At 38.3% G+C, this 22,908-nt stretch overlaps 1 protein-coding gene across 1 annotated transcript in view; it reads right to left on the reverse strand.

Annotated features, from left to right (window-relative positions):
• The window catches only part of TfIIFbeta (transcription factor TFIIFbeta), a 61,463-nt gene that overhangs the window by 11,960 nt on the left and 26,595 nt on the right, over positions 1–22,908 (reverse strand). The window contains exons 2-6 of the mRNA XM_070086637.1: positions 21,899–21,969; positions 20,582–20,718; positions 20,218–20,307; positions 7,261–7,385; positions 979–1,122 (exon numbers count right to left, since the gene is read on the reverse strand). Of these exons, the coding sequence (XP_069942738.1) occupies positions 979–1,122; positions 7,261–7,385; positions 20,218–20,307; positions 20,582–20,718; positions 21,899–21,969 (567 nt within the window). The remainder of the gene's footprint in view (positions 1–978; positions 1,123–7,260; positions 7,386–20,217; positions 20,308–20,581; positions 20,719–21,898; positions 21,970–22,908) is intronic.

Raw genomic sequence — 22,908 nt, forward strand, 5'->3', positions numbered from 1 at the left:
TATTGAACACTTTAGTGGCTACGATGATTTTCTAAAGCAAAAGATGGTGTAATTGAAACAAATACAGTGGTACCTCGGGATACGAACTTAATTCATTTCAGAAGGCTGTTCGAGTACCAATACCAAATGAATCTGTTCCCATAAGGAATAATGTAAATTAGATTGATCCATTTCAGACCCCTAAAAATACACTTACAAAAGCACTTACATAAATACACTTACATAACTGTTTGAGTTTTGAGCTGTTCATATCCCGAGGTACCACTGTAATTCAAAGTTGGTGCTGGCAACACACACACAGTAACTTCAAACTGAAGAGGAAACACTAAACTGTAGTACAAATTCTACTAATGGCTGAGATGCTACCACAGAAACATTTAAGCCCATTGTTGATTAACTGCTAAGCCACCCTCACACACCCCCACTCCTATTGGCTCAGATACTGTCCAAGAGGCAAACTACTGCATCCCTGGTTAGCTGAAGCCCACCCATGTGTGCTGACCATAATAACAATGATAATAATCTCTATTTCTACAAGTATATGATACAACTGTTACATACCTAGCTAACATTATTGGCATACTACTGTATACAGAAAGTCCATGGTTATGCAGAGCATTTTGAGGAGCTTAGGTTAATGTTGTTCCCTAGGATGTGACCCATGACAATCATTTAACACCCAGGTACCTACTTACTGCTAGGTGAACATTCCCAATGTTTCATCCATGCATGGGATCGATCCCCAGATCTTGGTGAGTGAGATGAGGATGCTATCAACCAACCCACAAGCACCTACAACATCATATCACCTTACACATATCATATCTCAAAATTTTCATTGCAACTCAAAATTAAATTCCTCTATGAGGGTAACTCACAACTCAAAGTTATCGTAGCTCAAGTCCATCATAACTCAAGGGACCACTGCTCTGAATGTCAGTGGACAGATAAATCACACTGAGGAGCATCATAACTTACGATTGGTTGTTTTGTGATCTTCTGAAGGTCCTTAATGTTGTAATACTGATGCTTCTCAAAGGCAGCATACAACATCTCCATAACCTTGTCTTTATCATCACGGGCTTTCTTGCCTTCTGCCTTCTTCTTCAACTCAGAGTCAATCTATGAAAGATGTTCAATTAAAATACAATTCATATAAAAATTTCATATATGTACTGCATTACTTAACACCTATTCCCTCTCCTCTTTCCCTTTCTCAAATGTTATAAATAAACCCTCAATATAACTGATTAATAGGAAAAAGAAGGTGGCCTGTATTGGCATATGTGGTCGACAGACAAGTCTATGAAAGATGAGGTGAACCATAGAATTGATGAGGGAAAAGGTAGGAGGTGCATTGAGGAATCTGTGATCCTTAGCACCAACACTCTTATATGGGTGTGAAGCATGGGTCATGAATGGTGCAGCAAGGAGGATGCTGGAAGCAGTGGAGATGTAGTGTGTGAGGGCAATGTGTGGTGTGAATATTATGCAGAATATTCATAGTTTGGAGATTAGTTGGTGTGGGGTAACTAAAGTATCCACAGGGGTGAGGATGGGATGTTGAGGTGGTTCGGACATTTAGAGAGGGTAGAGAAAAATAGATTGACTTGGAGGGTGCATAAATCTGTAGTGGAGGGAAGGCAAGACAGGAGTCACCCTAGGAAAGGTTGGAGGAAGGGGGTAAAGAAAGTTTAGTTTGTGAAGGGGGGGTTTAACCCTTAAATGGTCCAAACGTATATATACGTTTTTTCAACATTTGAAAGTATGTAAAAAAATGTAGATCTTCTTTCTTGTTTTACATTTGAAAATGTGTAAAAAAACTTTTATCTACATTTTTTTTTGTTATATTTGAAAATATGTAAAAAAAAACGTAGATCTACTTTTGGAGCACTACGGATTTGAACGTTGATCAGTTTGGACCGTTTAAGGGTTAAACAACAGGCACGTGTGAGCATTTTAGATAGGAGTGAGTGGAGGCACGTAATTTTTATGACTTGACGTGCTGTTGCAGTGTGAGCAGAATTATATTTATGAAGAGATCCAGGAAAATTAGTTAGCTTGACTTGAGTCCTAGACATGAATATAGTGCCTGCACTGTCCAACAATTATAGGGCTAAGTAAGATAAAAGAGGGTCTTATTGTATTCCTGTACCATTTCTAATGACCATTCCGAACATCTGAAAAATGCCCTTTTTACAATAATTTTCACCAGCAGTCTGGACTGAAATACAAAAAAGGGCATTGTTTCTTCTAGAAGGTACTTGAAGATCATATTAGTGAATACTGCCTTCTGTGAAACATGAGAAAAAGAAGCTTTACAACCCTGAACTGGTCAACAAAGGATAAACTAGTTATGAGTTATCAGTTGACAAAGACCAATGGTAGGAGACATTTGCTCTGTTTCTTGACAAATTTACTGCCTCTGCCTTCCGGTTGTTGATCAACGGCTTTATGATGGTCAGATACAAACTACACTTCTTCTGACACTGAACCAGAGATTCTTAATGAAATCGTTAGAAGTGCCTTGCCTGAAGCTTTAATAATCAACCCTGCTGAAACAGCATGGCTCAGACATGGTCAGAAAGATCTGGAACCATGGTTGGAAAGACTCAGTGGAGTGATGGGAATGTAATGATTGCCTAAAATGAATGTGTGTTATTTTAGTTTAAATGGAAGAAAGAGATAAGGAAGCTCAAAGTACAGTATATCCAGCCTGCTAACATTGAAACCATCGCTATTGCTGATCTTGTGATTTTTCCCAGGTGGCAAATAAGTAAACATTCAAAGTAACTCATCCCACTACTCTGACAAAGTTCCCACTCATTTATCATGATAAGTAAAGAAGAGACATTATCTGCTAGCAACTGTAAAAAGGTAGAAGAGTATTTTTCACCTAGAAAAATGACAGAACTATCTCCATGAGGGTACAGAATGACACCAACATTCAAGGGATGAGACAGACAAGATGAATGAGAGGCAGCTGCTCTCTGAGCTTATTGGTAAGTCAGGTTCTATAACTGGTGACACCAGTGAACTAAAGCTAAGTGAATAACCTTAAATATCTTCCAATTTATGTAAAAGAGGACTTGACAAGGGCGCCACTTTCATGAGATTTGGCTGAAAATGCTCAACGTAACTTCCTAGCCTTTTGATAATGCATCTGTCATCGAGGAATTCAAAGAGGAGGAAAAAATTCCAGATTCAGTGGAATAAAACTCGGAGAATCCTCTCATCCCTGCAGGAAGCTGAAGAATTATTTCACTGCTCTCATTAAAGACCAAAATAAGAATCCCAGTGGTGATAAAGCCACTAAACCTAATCATCCAACTATCAATATTAAGTTGAAATCTGTGGCATGAACCTTGGAAAGGAAATCCTGCATCTAAATTATCAGTGCCAATTGTTTATCTGATGGGATAGAATTCAAGACTGGCAGAGTTAAGCCCTCGTAAGTTTTGGAGTGAACGTCTGGGTAAAAATATGCTTGTAAAAAATACTACAAACAAACTTGAAATCCAAAAACAAAACACTCACAGAAACATGACAAAATTGTATCTTTAAATCTTATTTTGTGAATACAGTGGACCCCCGGTTCGCGATGCTATCGGTATCCGATAAATCCGGTATCCGATGCATAATATCGCATAAAATTTGCCTCGGTTCCCGTTACAAAACCCGGTATGCGATGCGATTTGTACAAGATGTGTCCACGTGTGGCCTGAACTGCCCCGTGTGTGCCAGTGTTTACAAGCCAGCCAGTGTGTGCGCATCTAAGGATACATTCAGTACATTCCATATTATCCATATTATCACTGTTTTTGGTGCTTGTTTGCAAAATAAGTCACCATGGGCCCCACGAAAGCTTCTAGTGCCAACCCTTCGAGACCAAGGGTGCTAATGATTATTGAAATGAAGAAAGAGATAATTGCAAAGTACGAAAGTGGAGTGCATGTGTCGGAGCTGGCCAAGTTGTATATTATAGTTGTGTTGTATAGAGGGGGATTCCCCTTCTAAACAATAGGTTCAACACTCTCCCCTCCTCGCATCCCATCAATCATCACCAGATCTTCATTATTCTATTGTTATTGTTGTTATTGTAATTATTCTATTGTATTAAACTTAATATTTCATGTGGTAAAAGTTTTTTTTTCATACTTTTGGGTGTCTTGCACTGATTAATTTAATTTCCATTATTTCTTATGGGGAAAATTGATTCGCTTTCCGATAATTTTGGTTTACGATGAGCTCTCAGGAACGGATTAATGTCGCGAACCGGGGGTCCACTGTATATGGAGACAGTCAATGTTTTTATATTTTTCATTTAATCCTTTCAAAACAGATATTTTAATTACACATGATGATACTGTGAGAATTATTACAAATTATTAAAAACTAATTACAAGAGATTAAACACAACAGACACTCAAAATTACTTTGTATAATTAAACAAATGAACAAAGAAGTACAACAAAAAGGATTTTTATGTCACCAACAAGGAAACACAATGCCAAATTATTTTTTTTTATTAACATATTGGCCAATTCCCACCAAGGCAGGGTGGCCAGAAAAAAAAAACTTTCATCATCATTCACTCCATCATTGTCTTGTCAGAGGGGTGCTTTACACTACAGTTATAAAACTGCAACATTAACACCCTTCCTTCAGAGTGAAGACACTGTACTTCCCATTTCCAGGACTCAAGTGCAGGCTGCAAGTTTCCCTGAATCCCTTCATAAATCTTACTTTGCTCACACTCCAACAGCATGTCAAGTATTAAAAACCATTTGTCTCCATTCACTCCTATCAAATATGCTTACGCATGCTTGCTGGAAGTCCAAGCCCCTTGCACACAAAACCTTTTTTTACCACCTTCCTCCAACCTTTTCTAGGCAGACCCCTACCCTGCCTTCCCTCCACTACAGATTTATACACTCTCCAAGTCATTCTGTTTTGCTCCATTCTCTCTACATGTCCAAACCACCTCAACAACCCCTCCTAAGCCCTCTGAATAATAGTTTTGGTAATCCCGCACCTCCTCCTAATCTCCAAACTACGAATTCTCTGCGTTATATTAACACCACACATTGCCCTCAGACATGACATCTCCACTGCCTCCAGCCTCCTCCTCGTTGTAACATTCATCACCCATGCTTCACACCCATATAAGAGTGTTGGTATAACTAAACTCTCATACTTTTCCCTCTTTGCTTCCACAGACAAAGTTCTTTGTCTCCACAGACTCCTAGTGCACCTCTCATCCTTTTTCCCTCATCAATTCTACGATTCACCTATTCCTTCATAGACCCACCTGCTGACACGTCCACTCCCAAATATCTGAATACATTCACCTCCTCCATACTCTCTCCCTCCAATCTGATATCCAGTCTTCCATTACCTAATCTTTTTATCCTCATCACCTTACTCTTTCCTAAATTCACTTTTAATTTACTTTTACATACCCTTTTAACTCCACACCACTTGCCAAAACCCACACATTCACTTCTCTTACAACCCCATCTATAAATATACTGAACAACCACGGTGACATCACACATCCTTGTCTAAGGCCTACTTTTACTGGGAAATAATCTCCCTCTCTCCTACATACTATAACTTGAGCCTTGTAAAAACTCTTCACTGCATTCAGTAATCTACCTCCTATACCATGCACCTGCAACATCTGCCACATTGCCCTCCTATCCACCCTGTCATATGCCTTTTCTAAATCCATAATGCCACAAAAGCCTCTTTAGCCTTATCTAAATACTGTTCACCTATATGTTTCACTGTGAACACTTGGTCTACACACCCCCTACCTTTCCTAAAGCCTCCTTGTTCATCTGCTATCCTACTCTCCGTCTTATTCTTAATTCTTTCAACAACAACTCTACCATATACTTTACCAGGTATACTCAACAGACATTCCCCTATAATTTTTGCACTCTCTTTTGTCCCCTTTGCCATTATACAAAGGAACTATACACGCTATCTGCCAATCCCTAGGTACCTTACTCTCTTCCATACATTTTTTTAATAATAGCACCAACCACTCCAAAACTATATCATCACCTGCTTTTAACATTTTTTATCTTTATCCCATCAATCCCAGCTGCCTTACCCCCTTTCATTCTACCCATTACCTCACGAACATCCCCCACACTCACAATTGGCTCTTCCTCACTCCTACTTGATGTTATTCCTCCTTGCCCTATACATGAAATCACAGCTTCCCTATCTTCATCAACATTTAACAATTCCTCAAGATATTCCCTCCATCTTCCCGATACCTCTAACTCTCCATTTAATAACTCTCCTATCCTTTTTTTAACTTTCAAATCTATTTGTTCCCTAGGCTTCCTCAACTTATTAATCTCACTCCAAAACTTTCTTATTTTCTCTCATTTGCTCTCTTTTTACACTGCTTCACCACTCTCTTAACCTCTCTTTTTCTCTCCATATACTCTTCCCTCCTTGCATCACTTCTACTTTGTAAAAAGTCTCATAAGTTAACTTTTCTCCCTTACTACTCTCTTAACATCATCATTCCACCAATCACTCTTCCCTCCCGCACCCACTTTCCTGTAACCACAATCTTCTGCTGAGCACTCTAACACTATATTCTTAAACCTACCCCATACATCTTCGACCCCACTGCCTATACTCTCACTAGCCCATCTATCCTCCAACAGTTGCTTATATCTTTCCCTAACTGCCTCCTCGTTTAGTTTATATACCAATATTCGAAGATAAAACTAGTACTTCCAATCACCCGTGTTCATCACATATAATAGCTCATCCCCCAATATATCGGATTTTAACCGAGTCATCTGTAAACACTATGCCATACTAAGTACAGCCTCTCCTCACTTAGCGACGTACTCGTTTACTGATGACTCGGACATACGCCGGGCTCTCTGACCAGTATGCATACCTCAATAATGTATATTAGAGCTGATTTCCTCAATTCTTTTTATTACAATATACGGTACACTGCTGTACAAACATTTAAAAATATACCAGAAATGTTATAAATGGTGCAAAGGTGACATTAAAACAATATCAAAGATGGATGACACAAATCCACTACCATGTAGTATGCTCCTCACTTAGCGGCAAATTCATTTACCGACTTGGTCTTAGGAATGGAACTTCATTGTTAAGTAAGGAGAGACTGTAATTTCTTCACAACATTTAAATATATTTGGCAAATTTCCTTAAGAAATATTAATTCCTCGAGAATCCAATTTAAATACTCACAGTGTGCTTGTGATGCGAGATGGGTCTATACACATGTACAGGTCTGTCAATGAACTCTGCTTTACGATTGGGCTGGGCAGCTTTTAACACAGCTGCTCTTTTTTGATCTAGGTAGTTCTTGTCCACTGAAAAAAAATATCCTTGGTTCACTAACTACATTGTATACAGAATTCAATTTTTATTATCGTACATGCTGTTGAATTCACAGGCTAAGAGCTGTTAGCCTACTTTAGCTTATTTCAAAACTCAGCCCTATCTTAAGTATAATGGGCCTCTTCTCCCTTCCCAAGATGTGACCCACAATAGTTGGCTAACATCCAGTATTATATTTACTGATGGATGAGCAAAGATTAGATTTTGCCACCGAAGTGGCTAGTTTATTGTGCACCCCATATCCATCTTGTGGGCGGTAGCGCAAGAGCATATGGATACACAAAAGGCCTAGGAACTAGGCCCTAAAAGGGTTAACAAGTGTACATATGGGTTTTTATTTATCTATATATCTACAGTCCACTTATCTGTTACAAGCAAATTTTGGAAATTTGCTTAGTATATCTGGTACCTTATTTTCATTAATAAGATATCTTGACATGTCACATAGGTTATTATACTGTCTATCTCTGTATTCCTCAATAAATGGACAATTAAGCACATAGTGTTCAGGACAGTGACCATATGCCTGATCACATAATTTGCATTTAGTCTGACCATCATCTGTGTGTCTCCCAAACTGCCAGAAGTGCTTGTAACCAAGCCTAAGCCTGGCCACTACATCAGTCAGTTTGTTCACATTGCATGTTGCTCCATAAACATACTTATCTATGTTCATGTTATCATAGTGGGTTATAGATCTACTCAGGCTACTAACTGCATTCCTATAACAGTCATTTTCATTATTTACTTCTTTCCTAATATTATTCCTAATGCTAGACACAGATATACCAAAGTTATATTCTACATTCTCCTTCTGGGTACTCTTCTTGGCTAACGTATCAACTTTACCATGAAGGAGTAATCCAATGTGTGATGCAACCCATAGCAATTGTACATTAATTCCTTTGTCCCTGATTTTTGAGTATCTATACCTGGCTTCTTATTATATGAGTCAATAGCCTTCAATGATGACATAGAATCAGTAATGATGATAGAGTCAAGCTCAGTGTCATAGGTTAGCTTAGGCGCCATTAGGATTGCAAACAATTCAGTTTGCAGTGTAGATGCCCAGTTGGCAATTCTTATGCTTAACTCAACAAATTTATTATCGTTCTGAACTAGGGAGGTGGCAACAAGAGCAGATGCAGCCCTGCCAGAAGACTCCTGTTGAGCAAAGAAACCAGGAAACATTCCTAATAACTCCACCTTCTTCATGATGGAACCCAGGAGCTTTTGGTGAAAGTTGAAGGGACTACCACTGACTACAGTGGTACAGCCTCTCCTAACTTAGCAGTGCACTTGTTTATCAATGACTTGGACTTACAACGGGCTCTCTGACCAGTATGCATACCTAAATAATGTATATTAGAGCTGATTTCCTCTATTCTGTATACTACAATATACAGTGGAACCTCAAATATCGAACTTTCTTCAGTCCAGAAGGCTGTTCGAGTGCCTTTACCGAATGAATTTATTCCCATCAGGAATAATGTAAATTAGATTAGTCCATTTCAGACCCTCAAAAATACGCTTATAAAAGCACTTACAAAAATACACTTACATAATTGGTTGTGTTGGGAGCAGTTCGATTTTTGAGGTTCCACTGTACAGTATACTACAGTAAAAACATTTGAAAATATGCTAAAAATGTTGTAAATGGTGCAAAGGTGACATGAAAACAATATGAAAGATGGCTGACATAAACCCACTACCATTACAGTATGTTCCTCACTTAGCAATGAATTCATTTGCTGACGTGGCCTTAGGAACAGAACTCCGTCGCTAATTGAGGAGAGGCTGTAGTTCTTTGCCTTCCTTCACTTTGAAAATCTATCCAAATTTGTCTAGCACCACTTATTTGAGTAAGAAACTAGTTGATGCTGCTGTTTTAAAAAGGAAAATGACAACATTCAACAAGCTAGGAATATGACAATAATACACTTGATACTTAACCCTTTGACTGTCGCAACCCCCAATCCTGAGGTGTCTCCTGGTGTCGCAAAATTTAAAAAAAAAAAAAAAATATTTTTTCTTATGAAATGATAGAGAATCTTTTCCCGATTGTAATGACACCAAAAAAACGAAATTTGATGGAAAACTGACGGAATTATGCTCTCGCGAAGTTAGCGACCTCAGCGCTGTTTACAAATCGGCGATTTCGCCCACTTTGAGCCCTATTTTCGGCTAATTCCATTGTTCCAGTCGCCCAAACTCATAGCTATTTCTTTAGAACTTCATTTTTTCTATCGATTGAATACAAGAAACTGCCCATTTACTGATTTCAACTACCTAATAATGTGGTCAGAAATTTGCAATTTGGCCAATTTCACGAAAACTAAAAAATATGACAATTTCAAAATAAGGTCCAGAATGAACAATGCAGACATTCCTGGCTCTAAAATAACATTTTCTTTGTTCATCAGTCACGTCTCCAGGCCCTTCTGATATTACTCTTGCTTTCTATTTTGAATTTTTATTCAAACAAAAAATATTAGACTTACTATTATGCAGACTACTGCAATGCTGTAATAACTGTATAAATAACATCAACCCATTCATGACTGCATATTAGAATAGCTAGTTGGACATTTATTGGACAATGGCATCATTTGTTTACTTTTGAACATTGGCAAAAATCAAACATTTCCCCTACTTTGAGCTCCATTTCTAGGTTCTTTTTATAGTAAAATCAAACAAAATCACCTCTATTTCTGTAATATGTTTTCCATTCTATCAAATGAGACCAAAAAAACGAGAATACAACCATAAATACTATACGAAAATAGACCACAAAGTCGGCATTTTAATTAAAAAAAACGGTCGGAGTTTTTTTTTTCTCATTATGCACTGCGTGCTCCAGGATTTTTTTTATATGGTGCACACTGACCACACAGACCCATTCTCTCACATGTGGGCCTACCAGCTTTCTCCTGCTTGATTTGAAGCCGCTAGAATTTATGAGTATATATACGTCAAACACGGCACCTCGTAAAACGTATATATACGGCCGCGACAGTCAAAGGGTTAACCAAGTTAACCCTGCCCATGTCACAGGTGACCTCATGGAATACCTATCACCATCCCAAGCCTCTATCACGTTATGTTATTTTCATTATTTCATTACCTGCCTCTAGCATCTCATTTTTTCCCTATATATATGTAAACTAGTACAGTGGACCCTCGACATTCGATACTAATCCGTTCCTGAGAGCTATCGAATGTCGAAAATATTGAAAGTTGAATTAATTTTCCCCATAAGAAATAATGGAAATCAAATTAATCCGTGCAAGACACCCAAAAGTATGAAAAAAAAAATTTTACCACATGAAATATTAAGTTTAACCCTTAAATGGTCCAAACGTATATATGTTTTTTCAACATCTGAAAGTATGTAAAAAAATGTAGATCTTCTTTTTTGTTTTACATTTGAAAATGTGTAAAAAAACTTTCATCTACATTTTTTTTTGTTATATTTGAAAATATGTAAAAAAAAGTAGATCTACTTTTGTAGCACTACGAATTTGAACGTCGATCTCTTTGGACCGTTTAAGGGTTAATGCAATAGAATAATCACAATAACAACAATAACAATAGAATAATAACAATAGAATAATTGACACTTACCTTTAATGAAGATCTGGTGATGACTGATCGGATGGGAGGAGGGGAGAGTGTTGATGGTGTTAGTGTTTAGAAGGGGAATCCCCTTCCATTAGGACTTGAGGTAGCAAGTCCTTTTCCGGGGTTACTTCCCTTCTTCTTTTAATGCCACTAGGACCAGCTTGAGAGTCACTGGACTTCTGTCGCACAACATATCTGTCCATGGAGACCTGTACCTCTCGTTCCTTTATGACTTTCCTAAAGTGGTTCACAACATTGTCAGTGTAATAGTCACCAGCACGGCTTGCAATAGCTGTGTTAGGGTGATTGTCATCAAAAAAGGTTTGCACTTTAAGCCACATTGCACACATTTCCTTAATCTTTGAAGTAGGCAACTTCTTCAATTTCTCTATCCCCTCCTCCAAAGCAGTTTCCTCAGGTCTGGCCTCTTGCAGTTGAAGATGATCTAGCAGCTCATCAGTGGTTAATTCTTCATTGTCCTCCTCCACCAACTCTTCCACATCCTCCCCACTAACCTCCAACCCCAAGGACTTCCCCAATGCGACAATGGATTCCTCAACTGGCATAGGATTCTCAGGGTTAGCCTCAAACCCTTCAAAATCCCTTTTGTCTACACATGGCGACAGTTTTTTCCAAGCAAAGTTCAAGGTCCTCTTAATCACTTCCTCCCAAGCCTTACCTATAAGGTTTATACAATTGAGGATATTAAAGTGATCCTTCCAAAACTCTTTTAGAGTCAGTTGAGTTTCTGTGGTCACTACAAAGCACTTTTGAAACATAGATTTTGTGAACAGTTTCTTGAAGTTAGAAATGACCTGCTGGTCCATGGGCTGCAGGAGAGGAGTGGTATTAGGAGGCAAAAATTTGACCTTAATGAAGCTCATGTCCCCAGAAAGTCGCTCTGCCAAGTCTGTAGGATGACCAGGGGCATTGTCTAATACCAGGAGGCACTTAAGGTCTAATTTCTTTTCAATTAGGTAATTTTTCACATTGGGGGCAAATGCATGGTGTAACCAGTCATAGAAAACGTCCCTAGTGACCCATGCCTTACTGTTTGCCCTCCACAGCACACACAAATTAGCCTTGAGGATATTCTTTTGCCTGAATGCTCTGGGAGTTTCTGAGTGATACACCAATAAAGGCTTCACTTTGCAATCACCACTAGCATTGGCACACATCAAAAGAGTAAGCCTGTCTTTCATAGGCTTATGTCCTGGGAGTGCCTTTTCCTCCTGAGTAATGTAGGTCCTGCTTGGCAATTTCTTCCAAAACAGGCCTGTTTCATCACAATTAAACACTTGTTCAGGTTTCAATCCTTCAGCCTCTATGTACTCCTTGAATTCGTGCACATATTTTTCAGCCGCTTTGTGGTCAGAACTGGCAGCCTCACCATGCCTTACCACACTGTGTATGCCACTGCGATTCTTAAGTCTTTCAAACCAACCTTTGCTGGCCTTAAATTCACTCACATCACCACTAGTTGCAGGCAATTTCTTTACCAAATCATCATGCAACTGCCTATCCTTTTCGCAAATGATCGCTTGAGAGATGCTATCTCCTGCTATCTGTTTTTCGTTTATCCACACCAATAACAGTCTCTCAACATCTTCTAACACTAGCGATCTCTGTTTCGAAAACAAAGTTGCACCTTTTGCAACAACAGCTTCCTTGATTGCCGTTTTCCTGCTCACTATAGTAGAGATGGTTGATTGGGGTTTACTATACATCCTGGCCAGCTCCGACACATGCACTCCACTTTTGTACTTTGCAATTATCTCTTTCTTCATTTCAATAGTCATTAGTGCCTTTTTTCTTGAAGGCTTGGCACTAGAAGCTTTCTTGGGGCCCATGGTGACTTATTTTGCAGAAACAAGCACCAAACACAATGATAATATGGATAATATGGAATGTACCGAATGTATCCTTAGATGCGCGCACACTGGCTGGCTTGTAAACACTGGCACAGACGAGGCAGTTCAGGCCACACATGGACACGTCTCATACGAATCGTATCGAATGTCGGGTTTTCCATCGAATGTCGAGGCGAAATCTTTGCATTAAAATGCATCGAATGTCGGATTTATCGAATGTCGATGCCATCGAATGTCGGGGGTCTATCCTTTTCGCAAATGATCGCTTGAGAGATGCTATCTCCTGCTATCTGTTTTTCGTTTATCCACACCAATAACAGTCTCTCAACATCTTCTAACACTAGCGATCTCTGTTTCGAAAACAAAGTTGCACCTTTTGCAACAACAGCTTCCTTGATTGCCGTTTTCCTGCTCACTATAGTAGAGATGGTTGTTTGGGGTTTACTATACAACCTGGCCAGCTCCGACACATGCACTCCACTTTTGTACTTTGCAATTATCTCTTTCTTCATTTCAATAGTCATTAGTGCCTTTTTTCTTGAAGGCTTGGCACTAGAAGCTTTCTTGGGGCCCATGGTGACTTATTTTGCAGAAACAAGCACCAAACACAATGATAATATGGATAATATGGAATGTACCGAATGTATCCTTAGATGCGCGCACACTGGCTGGCTTGTAAACACTGGCACAGACGGGGCAGTTCAGGCCACACATGGACACGTCTCATACGAATCGTATCGAATGTCAGGTTTTCCATTGAATGTCGAGGTGAAATCTTTGCATTAAAATGCATCGAATGTCGGATTTATCGAATGTCGATGCCATCGAATGTCGGGGGTCCACTGTACATGTATGTTATTGTCAACCCTTTCAATATTAGAAATGATGAAGGTCCCAGGGCTTTTTGAAACATTTCCAAATACGTAAATACGTATGTCCTAGTGTTTGCTCACGTGTTTTTTGTTTTTTTGTTTGTTTAGTAAAATATGGAGTCCCATACCTCCTCGCTCGAGTCAACTGATTGTTTAGATTACCACTAACATAATGGTAATTATATGAAACTAACAAGAGGATTTTCTTATTTTTGGCTACACATTTTATTATATAATAATATTATACAAATATTATACTGTACTACATTAATATTAGAATTATGCACATCTACCAACTCATTCACAGCTGCCACAATATCGAGGTAAAGTTCATCTGCCATGTTCACTTTGTTGTCCACCACTTCCTTCAAAAGGCGTTCAAACCTACAGAAATCATGTACCAACTGAGGGATTAATTTCCTTCAAAACACCAATCATGATTGACTACTTGACTTTACTGACAGCCACCTCAATGTTTATTAACCCTTTCAGGGTTTCGGCAGTACTAGTACGGCTTACGCACCAGGGTTTTTGATGTACTAGTAAGCCTAAATTCTAGCGCCCTCAAATCTAGTGAGAGAAAGCTGGTAGGCCTACATATGAAAGAATGGGTCTATGTGATCAGTGTGCGCAGTATAAAAAAAATCCTGCAGCACACAGTGCATAATGAGAAGAAAAAATCTTTGACCGTGTTTTTGGATTAAAACAGCGACTTTGCACTGTATTTTCGTATGGTATTTATTGTTGTATTCTAGTTTTCCTGGTCTCATTTTATAGAATGAAAAACATTACAGAAATTGAGATGATTTTGACTGGTTTCACAATGAAAAGTACCTTGAAATTGAGCTCAAAGTAGCAGAAATGTTCAATTTTTACCAAAGTTCAAAAGTAAACAAATCATGCCAAGCGTCCAATACAGGTCAACTGGTGAGTCTAATATTCTTTCACAAGTGCGCTGATATTATTTATACCATTTGTACACTAAAGCAGTAGTCTGCATAACAGTAAATCTTCTATTTTTTGTAAGAATAAAAATTCAAAGTGGAAAGCCAAAGAAATATAAAAGGGGCATGGGGATGTGACTAACGAACAGAGAACTTGTTATTTTAGTGCCAGGAATGTCTTTCTTGTTTATTCTGGACCCTATTCGGAAATTAACATCTTTTGAAATTTGTGTGAAATTGGCAAAATTGCTAAATTCTGACTTTATTGGATAGTTGAATTTGGTAAATGGGTGGTTTCTTGTACTCATTCAATAGAAAAAATGGAGTTCTAGCAAAATAGTTATGATTTTTGTCGACTAGTACACTGGAACTGGTTGAAAATAGGGCTCAAAGTGGGCAAAATCATCGATGCGTAAACATCGTCGAGACCACTAACTTCGTGAGACCATAATTCCATAAGTTTTCCATCAAATTTCATGCTTTCGGTGTCATTATGATCGGGAAAAGATTCTATATATTTTCATAAGAAAAAATTCTTTTTTTTTTTTTAAATTTGGGGACCCTGAGAACAAGTCTCGGAGAGGGCCTGGGAACCCTGAAAGGGTTAAGGTGTCAAAGGTGCTATAAACCCTCCAAAAATCCTTGAGGGTTGCCCCTATCTCTGTGAACTTGAGTGCCAGGGAACATATACACCCTGGTCCATGGGCTGCAATATGGAGGTCATGTTTGGTGGAAGGAACACAACCTTGGCATCAGAATCAAATTTATGTGCAAGAGTTGGATGCCCTGTGGAATCATCAAACATAAATAAAAAATTTTAAGGGCAACCCATGCCTGGAGCAAGCAAATTTAGTGTCTTTCAAGAAATGATGGCAAAACTACTGTGTAAAACATTCATTGGTTACCCAAGGCCAATAGAATACAGTTTTAGCAATCCCTTTCAATGTTCTAGAATTTTTCAGAAACACCAGGAGAGGTTTAATATTGTAATAACAGGTATCATTATCTCCAACCAAAAGTTAAAAAAAGTATCTTTTGCTGCTTCATATCCTGCCAAACTTTTTTCTGTCTTAGAAATGCATGTGTCCTGTCACGAATTTTCTCCCAAAAAATATTTGAAGCATGCAATAATTACCATCTTCAGTTATGTCAGCACACACTTTCACAAATGATTTTGTTGCTTTATCATCAGCTCCAGCAGCTTTACCATAAACTTATAACATTACACAAATTTGCTCTTGACCAGCCAGAGCTTGCATTAAATACGAGTTGGTTTAGAAAAACACGTAGGTAAACAGAAGTGTTTGAAGTTCCAGGACTGAAATGTTTTCTAATGTTTCCCAGTGTTTGCTTGTGTGTTTTTCTAAACCAACTTGTCGGACCTTACAGTGGACCCCGGTTATCGTAATTAATGCATTCCAGAGTGTGTGACTAAAGCTGAATTTGACTATATCCGAATTCATTTTCCCCATAAGAAATACAGTGAAACCCCGGGTTTCGGCCACCCTGGGAATCGGCCGCTTTGTGTTTCGCCCGCTTTTTTCGACCAAATTTTGTCCCACGTTTCAACTGTTGCCCCGGGTTTCGGCCAGTGTACCAGACCTGTCAGGTCTGGCATCGTCAGCCAGTCTAGCATTGCTTATTCTTGAGTGAACATTACCCTGCGCTCTTATCCTGCCAGCCAGCCAGGCAGCCAGGCAGCCAGCCAGCCATCCAACCAGCCAGCCAGCCAACCATTAATTGTGACTGTGAAAAGTGTGAAAAGTGGAATGAGTTGCAAACTTTTGTTGAAAAGTATCACCCTGACCAAGCTGAAACAAGCCATATCTGCAACATATTCAGTGACAAAACCTTGTCCCACTTCAGGGAAATCTTAGAGAGATGCCAGAAACAGAGCACTCTTGATAGGTATTTTGTGAGACAGGGGTCCAGTGACTCTCAAGCTGGTCCTAGTGGGCTTAAAGGACAAAGAGAGGAAGTAACCCTAGATAAGGACTTGTTACCTAAAGTCTTTATGGAAGGGGATTCCCCTTCCAAACAATAAGTCCTCCCTCTTTCCTCCTGCCTATCTTCCAGATGCCAGCAAATCTCTTCAATAAAGGTAAGTAAATGTTATTTTAAATGTTTATTTAAATTTTAATTTATCTATATAATATACATATATGTATTTATCTGTGTTGTGTGTATGTAACACTATAGTTATTATTTAAAAAATGTATTTTTTGTGGGTCTGGAACGGATTAATTTTATTTACATTACGTATTTCTTATGGGAAATATTGCTTCGCCTTTCGGACGTTTTGCATTTAGACCTAGCTCCTGGAACAGATTATGGCCGAAACCCGGGGTTTCACTGTAATGTAAATCAATTAATCTGTTCCAGACACCCGAAAGTATTAACAAAAATAATTTTTTCACAAGAAATATACATTTACCTACACAGAAAACAATGAGACATGAAGAATAAAACAATAATAATATGACACTTATCTTCATGGAAGACGGTAGGAGGGAAGAGGTTCGAGGAGTTACTACTGTTTGGAAGGGGAATCCCCTTCCATAAAGACTTCAGGTACCACGTCCTTTTCTGGGGTTACTTACTTTCATTGTTTTTTAATGCCACTAGGACCAGCTTGAAAGTCACTGGACCCCTGTCACTCAAAAAATTGTTCCAAAGAGCTCTGTTTCTGGTGTTCCTTAAAAATTTCCTTAAAATGGGACACGACATTGTCATTGTACATGTTGCCAACACGGCCTGTAACAGCTTTGCCAGGGTGATGTTCATCCATAAATGCTTGCACCTCACTCCACTTTGTACAAATGCCTTTAATCTTTGAAGAAGGCACCTTCTTCCATCTCTCCTCTTCCTCTGAAGCAATTTCCTGAGCTGTGGTCTGTTGCTGTTGCAGATGAAGGCCTTGCAGCTCTTCAGTGGTTAGCTCTTCATTGTGGCCCTCCACCAACTCTTCCACATCCTCGCCACTCACATCCAACCCCATGGAATTTCCCAATACCACAATACTTTCCACAACTACCATAGGCTTGTCAGGGTCAGCCCCAAACCCTTCAAAATCCTTCTCTTGGACACAATTTTCTCCAAGCAGAGTTCAAAGTCTTGAAAGTCAATCCCTCCCAAGTCTCCCCTATATACATAAACTATAGTTTATGCAATGGAGGATACTGAAGTGATCTTTCCAGAACTCTCTTAGGGTCAATTCAGTGTCCGAAGTTATGACAGAGCACCTTTGAAACATTGCTTTGGAGTAGAGTTTTTTGAAGTTTGAAATGACCTGCTGGTCCATGGGCTGGATGAGAGGAGTGGTATTAGGGGGCAAGAACTTTACTGTTATGAAACAAAACTCCTCCACCATTTGGTCTTCCAAGTCTGGAGGATGAGCAGGAGCACTGTCCATTACCAGGAGGCACTGAGTTCCAATTTATTTTCCAGGAGGTATTTCTCCATACTTGGGCCAAACACTTCATTGAACCAATCAAGAAAAATTTCCTTTGTGACCCATGCCTTACTGTTTGCCTTCCACATAACACATAATTTACTCGTGGTGACACTGTTTTTCTTGAACACTCTGGGATTTTCAGAGTGATACACCAGTAGAGGCTTCACTTTGAAATCCCCACTAGCATTACTACAGAACATGAGAGTCTACCTGTCTTTCATAGGCTTGTGTCCTGAGAGTGCCTTTTCCTCCTGCATGATGTAGATCCTCTTTGGCATTTTCTTCCAAAAGAGGCCTGTTTCATCACAACTGAACACTTGTTGGGGTTTGAATTGTTCAGCCTATATGTACCCCTTGAATTCCTGAACATATTTTTCAGCCGCACATTTGTCAGAGCATGCAGCCTCGCCATGCCTTACCACACTGTGCATGCCACTATGCTTCTTAAATCTCTCAAACCAGCCTTTGCTGGCCTTAAATTCACTAACATCAGCACTAGTTCCAGGCATCTTCTTTATGAAATCATCATGCAACTGCCTTGCCTTGTCACAAATTATTGACTGCATAACACTATCTCCTGCTAACTGTTTTTGGTTGATCCATACCAACAACAAAGTCTCCACATCTTCAAGTATTTGCAATCTCTGTTTTGTGAGCATATTTGCACCTTTCGCAACAACAGCTTCCTTGATTTCTTTTTTCTTGGCCACGATGGAAGCGATGGTTGTATGGGGTTTCTTATACAAACTTGCAAGCTCTGCCACACGTACTCCACTTTCATATTTTGCAATGATGTCTTTCTTGAATTCTATAGTGTTTGTCACCTTCTTTACCAAAGGGCTGGCACTAGAAGCTTTCTTTGAGCCCAGGGTGGCTTATTTAGCAGTTGCAAGCACGAAAAAGAATGGAATACGTATTATGAAATGTATCACATGAACACGTGGGGTGACGGTCACTCACTGATAAATAATGGCAGATTGACTGTGAATGGTATGGGATGGTGTGTGGGGCCGCTCGTATGTGTTTGGGATGAACAACTATTACCGAGGTAAATGACGATCACCGAGCCAATATTGTGACGAAAAAACGTTGCGATCACCGAATATTATACAACCCAACAACTACGATATCCGGGGGTCGACTGTATTACCAAGGTTTATACCATTAAATAAGAGTACATCACCAGTACTACCACCTAACTGTTCCTTTAAGTCATCAAGAATAGCTCAAAGCCTTTTGTGTATCAGCATTCCACTGAGGCATTCTTTTCTGGTGCTGGTCATCTTTTGGCATCAACAAATGATTTTCTATTTCATTTATCAAACCAGTTGGTTTCTTAGATGATTATTGAAGGTATCAGAGCATAGCATTTAACATGATCCAAGAAATGAACTTTGTATCCTCAGTTATAGTTGCAATGGTTGAACTGTTTAAGCTGTATACACAAACACAATGCTAGTAGCCACTTCATTCTTTTCAGAATGCTTTATAATGTCAAAGATCATTTCAAAGGTCACTGACTTTCTCTTCCATGGCTCCTGTGAATCAATAAACAGCTGTTTTGTAAGGTATTTAAGAACATACGAACGTAAGAAATGGACGAACACTGCAGTATGCTTATTGGCCCAAACTAGGCAGGTCCTTCTCTAAACCAACCATTCCCACCCACCCACTTATCCTACCTTTTCCCAAAGCTTCCAAAGAATTAGCTTCAATACCTCAGATAATAATCAAACCCAACCTTTCTTACATGTAAAAACAAAAATGAACAAAGCACTGGGAGAATATTCACTTCAGCCACCACCTATAATGCTGCCTTCTGTTGAATGTATTCTTCATCACTGAAGGCATAGTAGTCCCCACCATTGGAAGTACCAGTGGCTTGTCCATAATTAATTGGTTCTAAAAGGCCAATGTCATACATGCAAAAACAGCGTAATTCGGAGATTCATAAGTTGGGACCCTATTCATTTCACGAGCACAGTCCAGGTATTTATTACAGTACAACAAAAACTTGTATCTAGAGGCAGAAAAATACTAACCCACAGGTTGACATTCAAATTTCTGGATGACTTGGCCTTCCATTAATAATTTTTCAGTCTCTGGAACCACAGCATCTGGGTTGGCAGCAGCTGAAAGTACCTTAATGAGCTATTACCCTTATTTTATACAAGTGTCGATTTAAACATCTCTCTCTTAAAACTTGGAATTTCAAATTAACTTTTCATAATAAAATAATATTTTATCTGAACAACACAATTATGTATTAGAAATAAATGAATTTTCAAAAAGATTTTCAGCCAATTAAAATGGATGAAGGAGAATAAAAAAAAAAGTAGAGGCTCCTTTAAATGAAATTAAACTAATGCATATTAAAACTACATGAGAAACATGCAGAGGACTTACAAACTGTCTGTGAGAACACGCCCAGTGTCATTTCTTTAACACTGTGTAAAATGAATTTGTGTTCATGAGCAATTTTGCCATCCTCCAAGAGTTGTTCACTTGATGCAAAGGTTACAGTTGGAATTTTGCCAGGAACCCTAAAAAAAAAAAAAAAAAAAAAAAATTAAGAATCCTGTATGCAAAGACAACATATGTCATCTTTGTGCTGAGTGGATGGCTGAAGGTGATCATGAAATCACAAATACAGGTAAAAATAATGCATTTATTAATTTAGAAGTAGTATTTTAGTAGGAACAGGTTCAAAGAGCATGGGACATCATTCCTCTGCAAGTAATTATGAAAAGCATCGAGAGAGGAAATCCATTAAAACATACTTGGCAGACAGAATAGCACTTTATGGAGAAACAGAAGAGGTCAATGAAGAGGAGGAAATGGAAGCCACTAAAAGAAACAAAGTAATAACAATATTAAAAGATATGAAGCCCCATTTTAGCAAATTATAGTACAGTAAACCCTTAATATATTGGAATAACAGAGGGATTTTTTCCAAGTGTTTGTTAAATTAAGATAATGTTAAACAAATCACAGAAAAGACATTACAGTACTCTACTGTATATCTACAACATACTACAATTATCAATGAAAATGAGTTACAAGTACAATTTAGAAGTCCATTACATCGAGGATTTCCGTTGGCTTCACAGGAACAGAAAGGACAACCAATGATACACTGTACCTAGTTGTAGAAAGGTGAATTTCTACCCAAGTGCTTAAAATATCTATTTGAGGATAAATATAAATTTTACTGAACATTTTCATTGCCATAGTGCAAAAACTTTTTTTTTTTTTTTTTTTTTTAGAGAATCAAGGTGATAATGTTTTGCACAAAGAAATATTATTTTGCAGAATAAAAAGGCACAATACCATGACTGGAACAATACACACATAACCAGTACATAGGAGATTGAAACTTATGATGGAATGTTGTGGTGCTAAGCAAGATTTTGTTAATCTGTGTCATTAGCAATGTTTTCATATTTGATTACATAGCTTTGTGCTTCTCTATAAAATTTGACTTGCTCTAAAAATAGCAGAAGCAAAAAAAAAAAAAAAAAAAAAAAAGTTAAAAAAAAAAAAAAAAAAACTGCTTGCCACAGTAACAGTAAGGTCCAGGATTACCACAGTTTAGGGATTAATAATGAGATAGATACATTTTGGGGCATTTTAAGTTTGCTCTTAAGATTTCTCTAGGTATAAAAAACCTGGATTATACTAAACGTAACCTAACACACGCAAAATAATCAGCAGCTGACTTACTTGGCAATCTTGAGTTTTCCAGCATCGCAGCCTCCACATTCTGCCCATTTTTCACGCATATACTTAGGTATCTACATAAAGTAGAACAAAATACATTCAGATTATTATTATGGTTATTATTACTATTATTATAATTAAAACTAAGTGCTAAACCCACCAGGGTCATACAGCGCTGTTCCAAATTGATGAAAACTAAAAATTGCCGCTCATGAATAGAAAAAATGTATGTTTCTGAAAACGTTATGACATAGCATCATTATCCTATTAAATTTTCTGTTTGAGAGGAAAACACGAACATTGAAATGAGATAAAACACCTTTGCGGATAAAGCCACCAGCAAAGTGCCACAGGAATTAATGCTTGCCGGATGAAATAAAAAACTGTTTTTAATATGCTTGAAGATGGTTCAAGGATTCTACACAACAAAATACAAAATATAAACGAATGTGTATCCCTACAGGGAGTCCTGGAGACATTCAGCAAGTAGTGTGATAAATGGACAACAGAATTTTATGTGGATAAGTGCCATTAACGGAAATGTGAGAAACTGAAAAAAAAAAAAAGCTATGCTAAGAATGTAGTCAAGAATTTTGTCAAAATTACTATCTCTTCATATAATGAGTTATGTTAAACTTAGTATTCAAGTAATTTAATCCTTAACTAACCTTAACCAATCCATAACACAGGTTCCTACTCATTAGTAAGCAAACAATGACATAAGTGACGTAAGGAAATTAGTCCAATATCTCATTCCAGGATCATATCTAGGTCTTTCAGTTGTGAACCAAAGGAACTACCTTAAATCCAATACTGCTAGCAATAAATATTACTGATCTCTTAGTAAACCTGTGCTTTTACAAACAAAAACAGGAAGAGGGTTGCTGGTAGTGGCAACTGCGGAAGATAGAGATTGAATTCTTTTGGCATGAGTGTAACATCGGACAATACTGTAACCAATAGCCTATATCCGTTTTTTTCTGAATCTATTGACCCAACAGATTTTTTCTTGA

The sequence above is a fragment of the Cherax quadricarinatus genome, chromosome 19, assembly GCF_038502225.1.
Source record: "Cherax quadricarinatus isolate ZL_2023a chromosome 19, ASM3850222v1, whole genome shotgun sequence".
Classification (NCBI taxonomy): Eukaryota; Metazoa; Arthropoda; class Malacostraca; order Decapoda; family Parastacidae; genus Cherax; species Cherax quadricarinatus.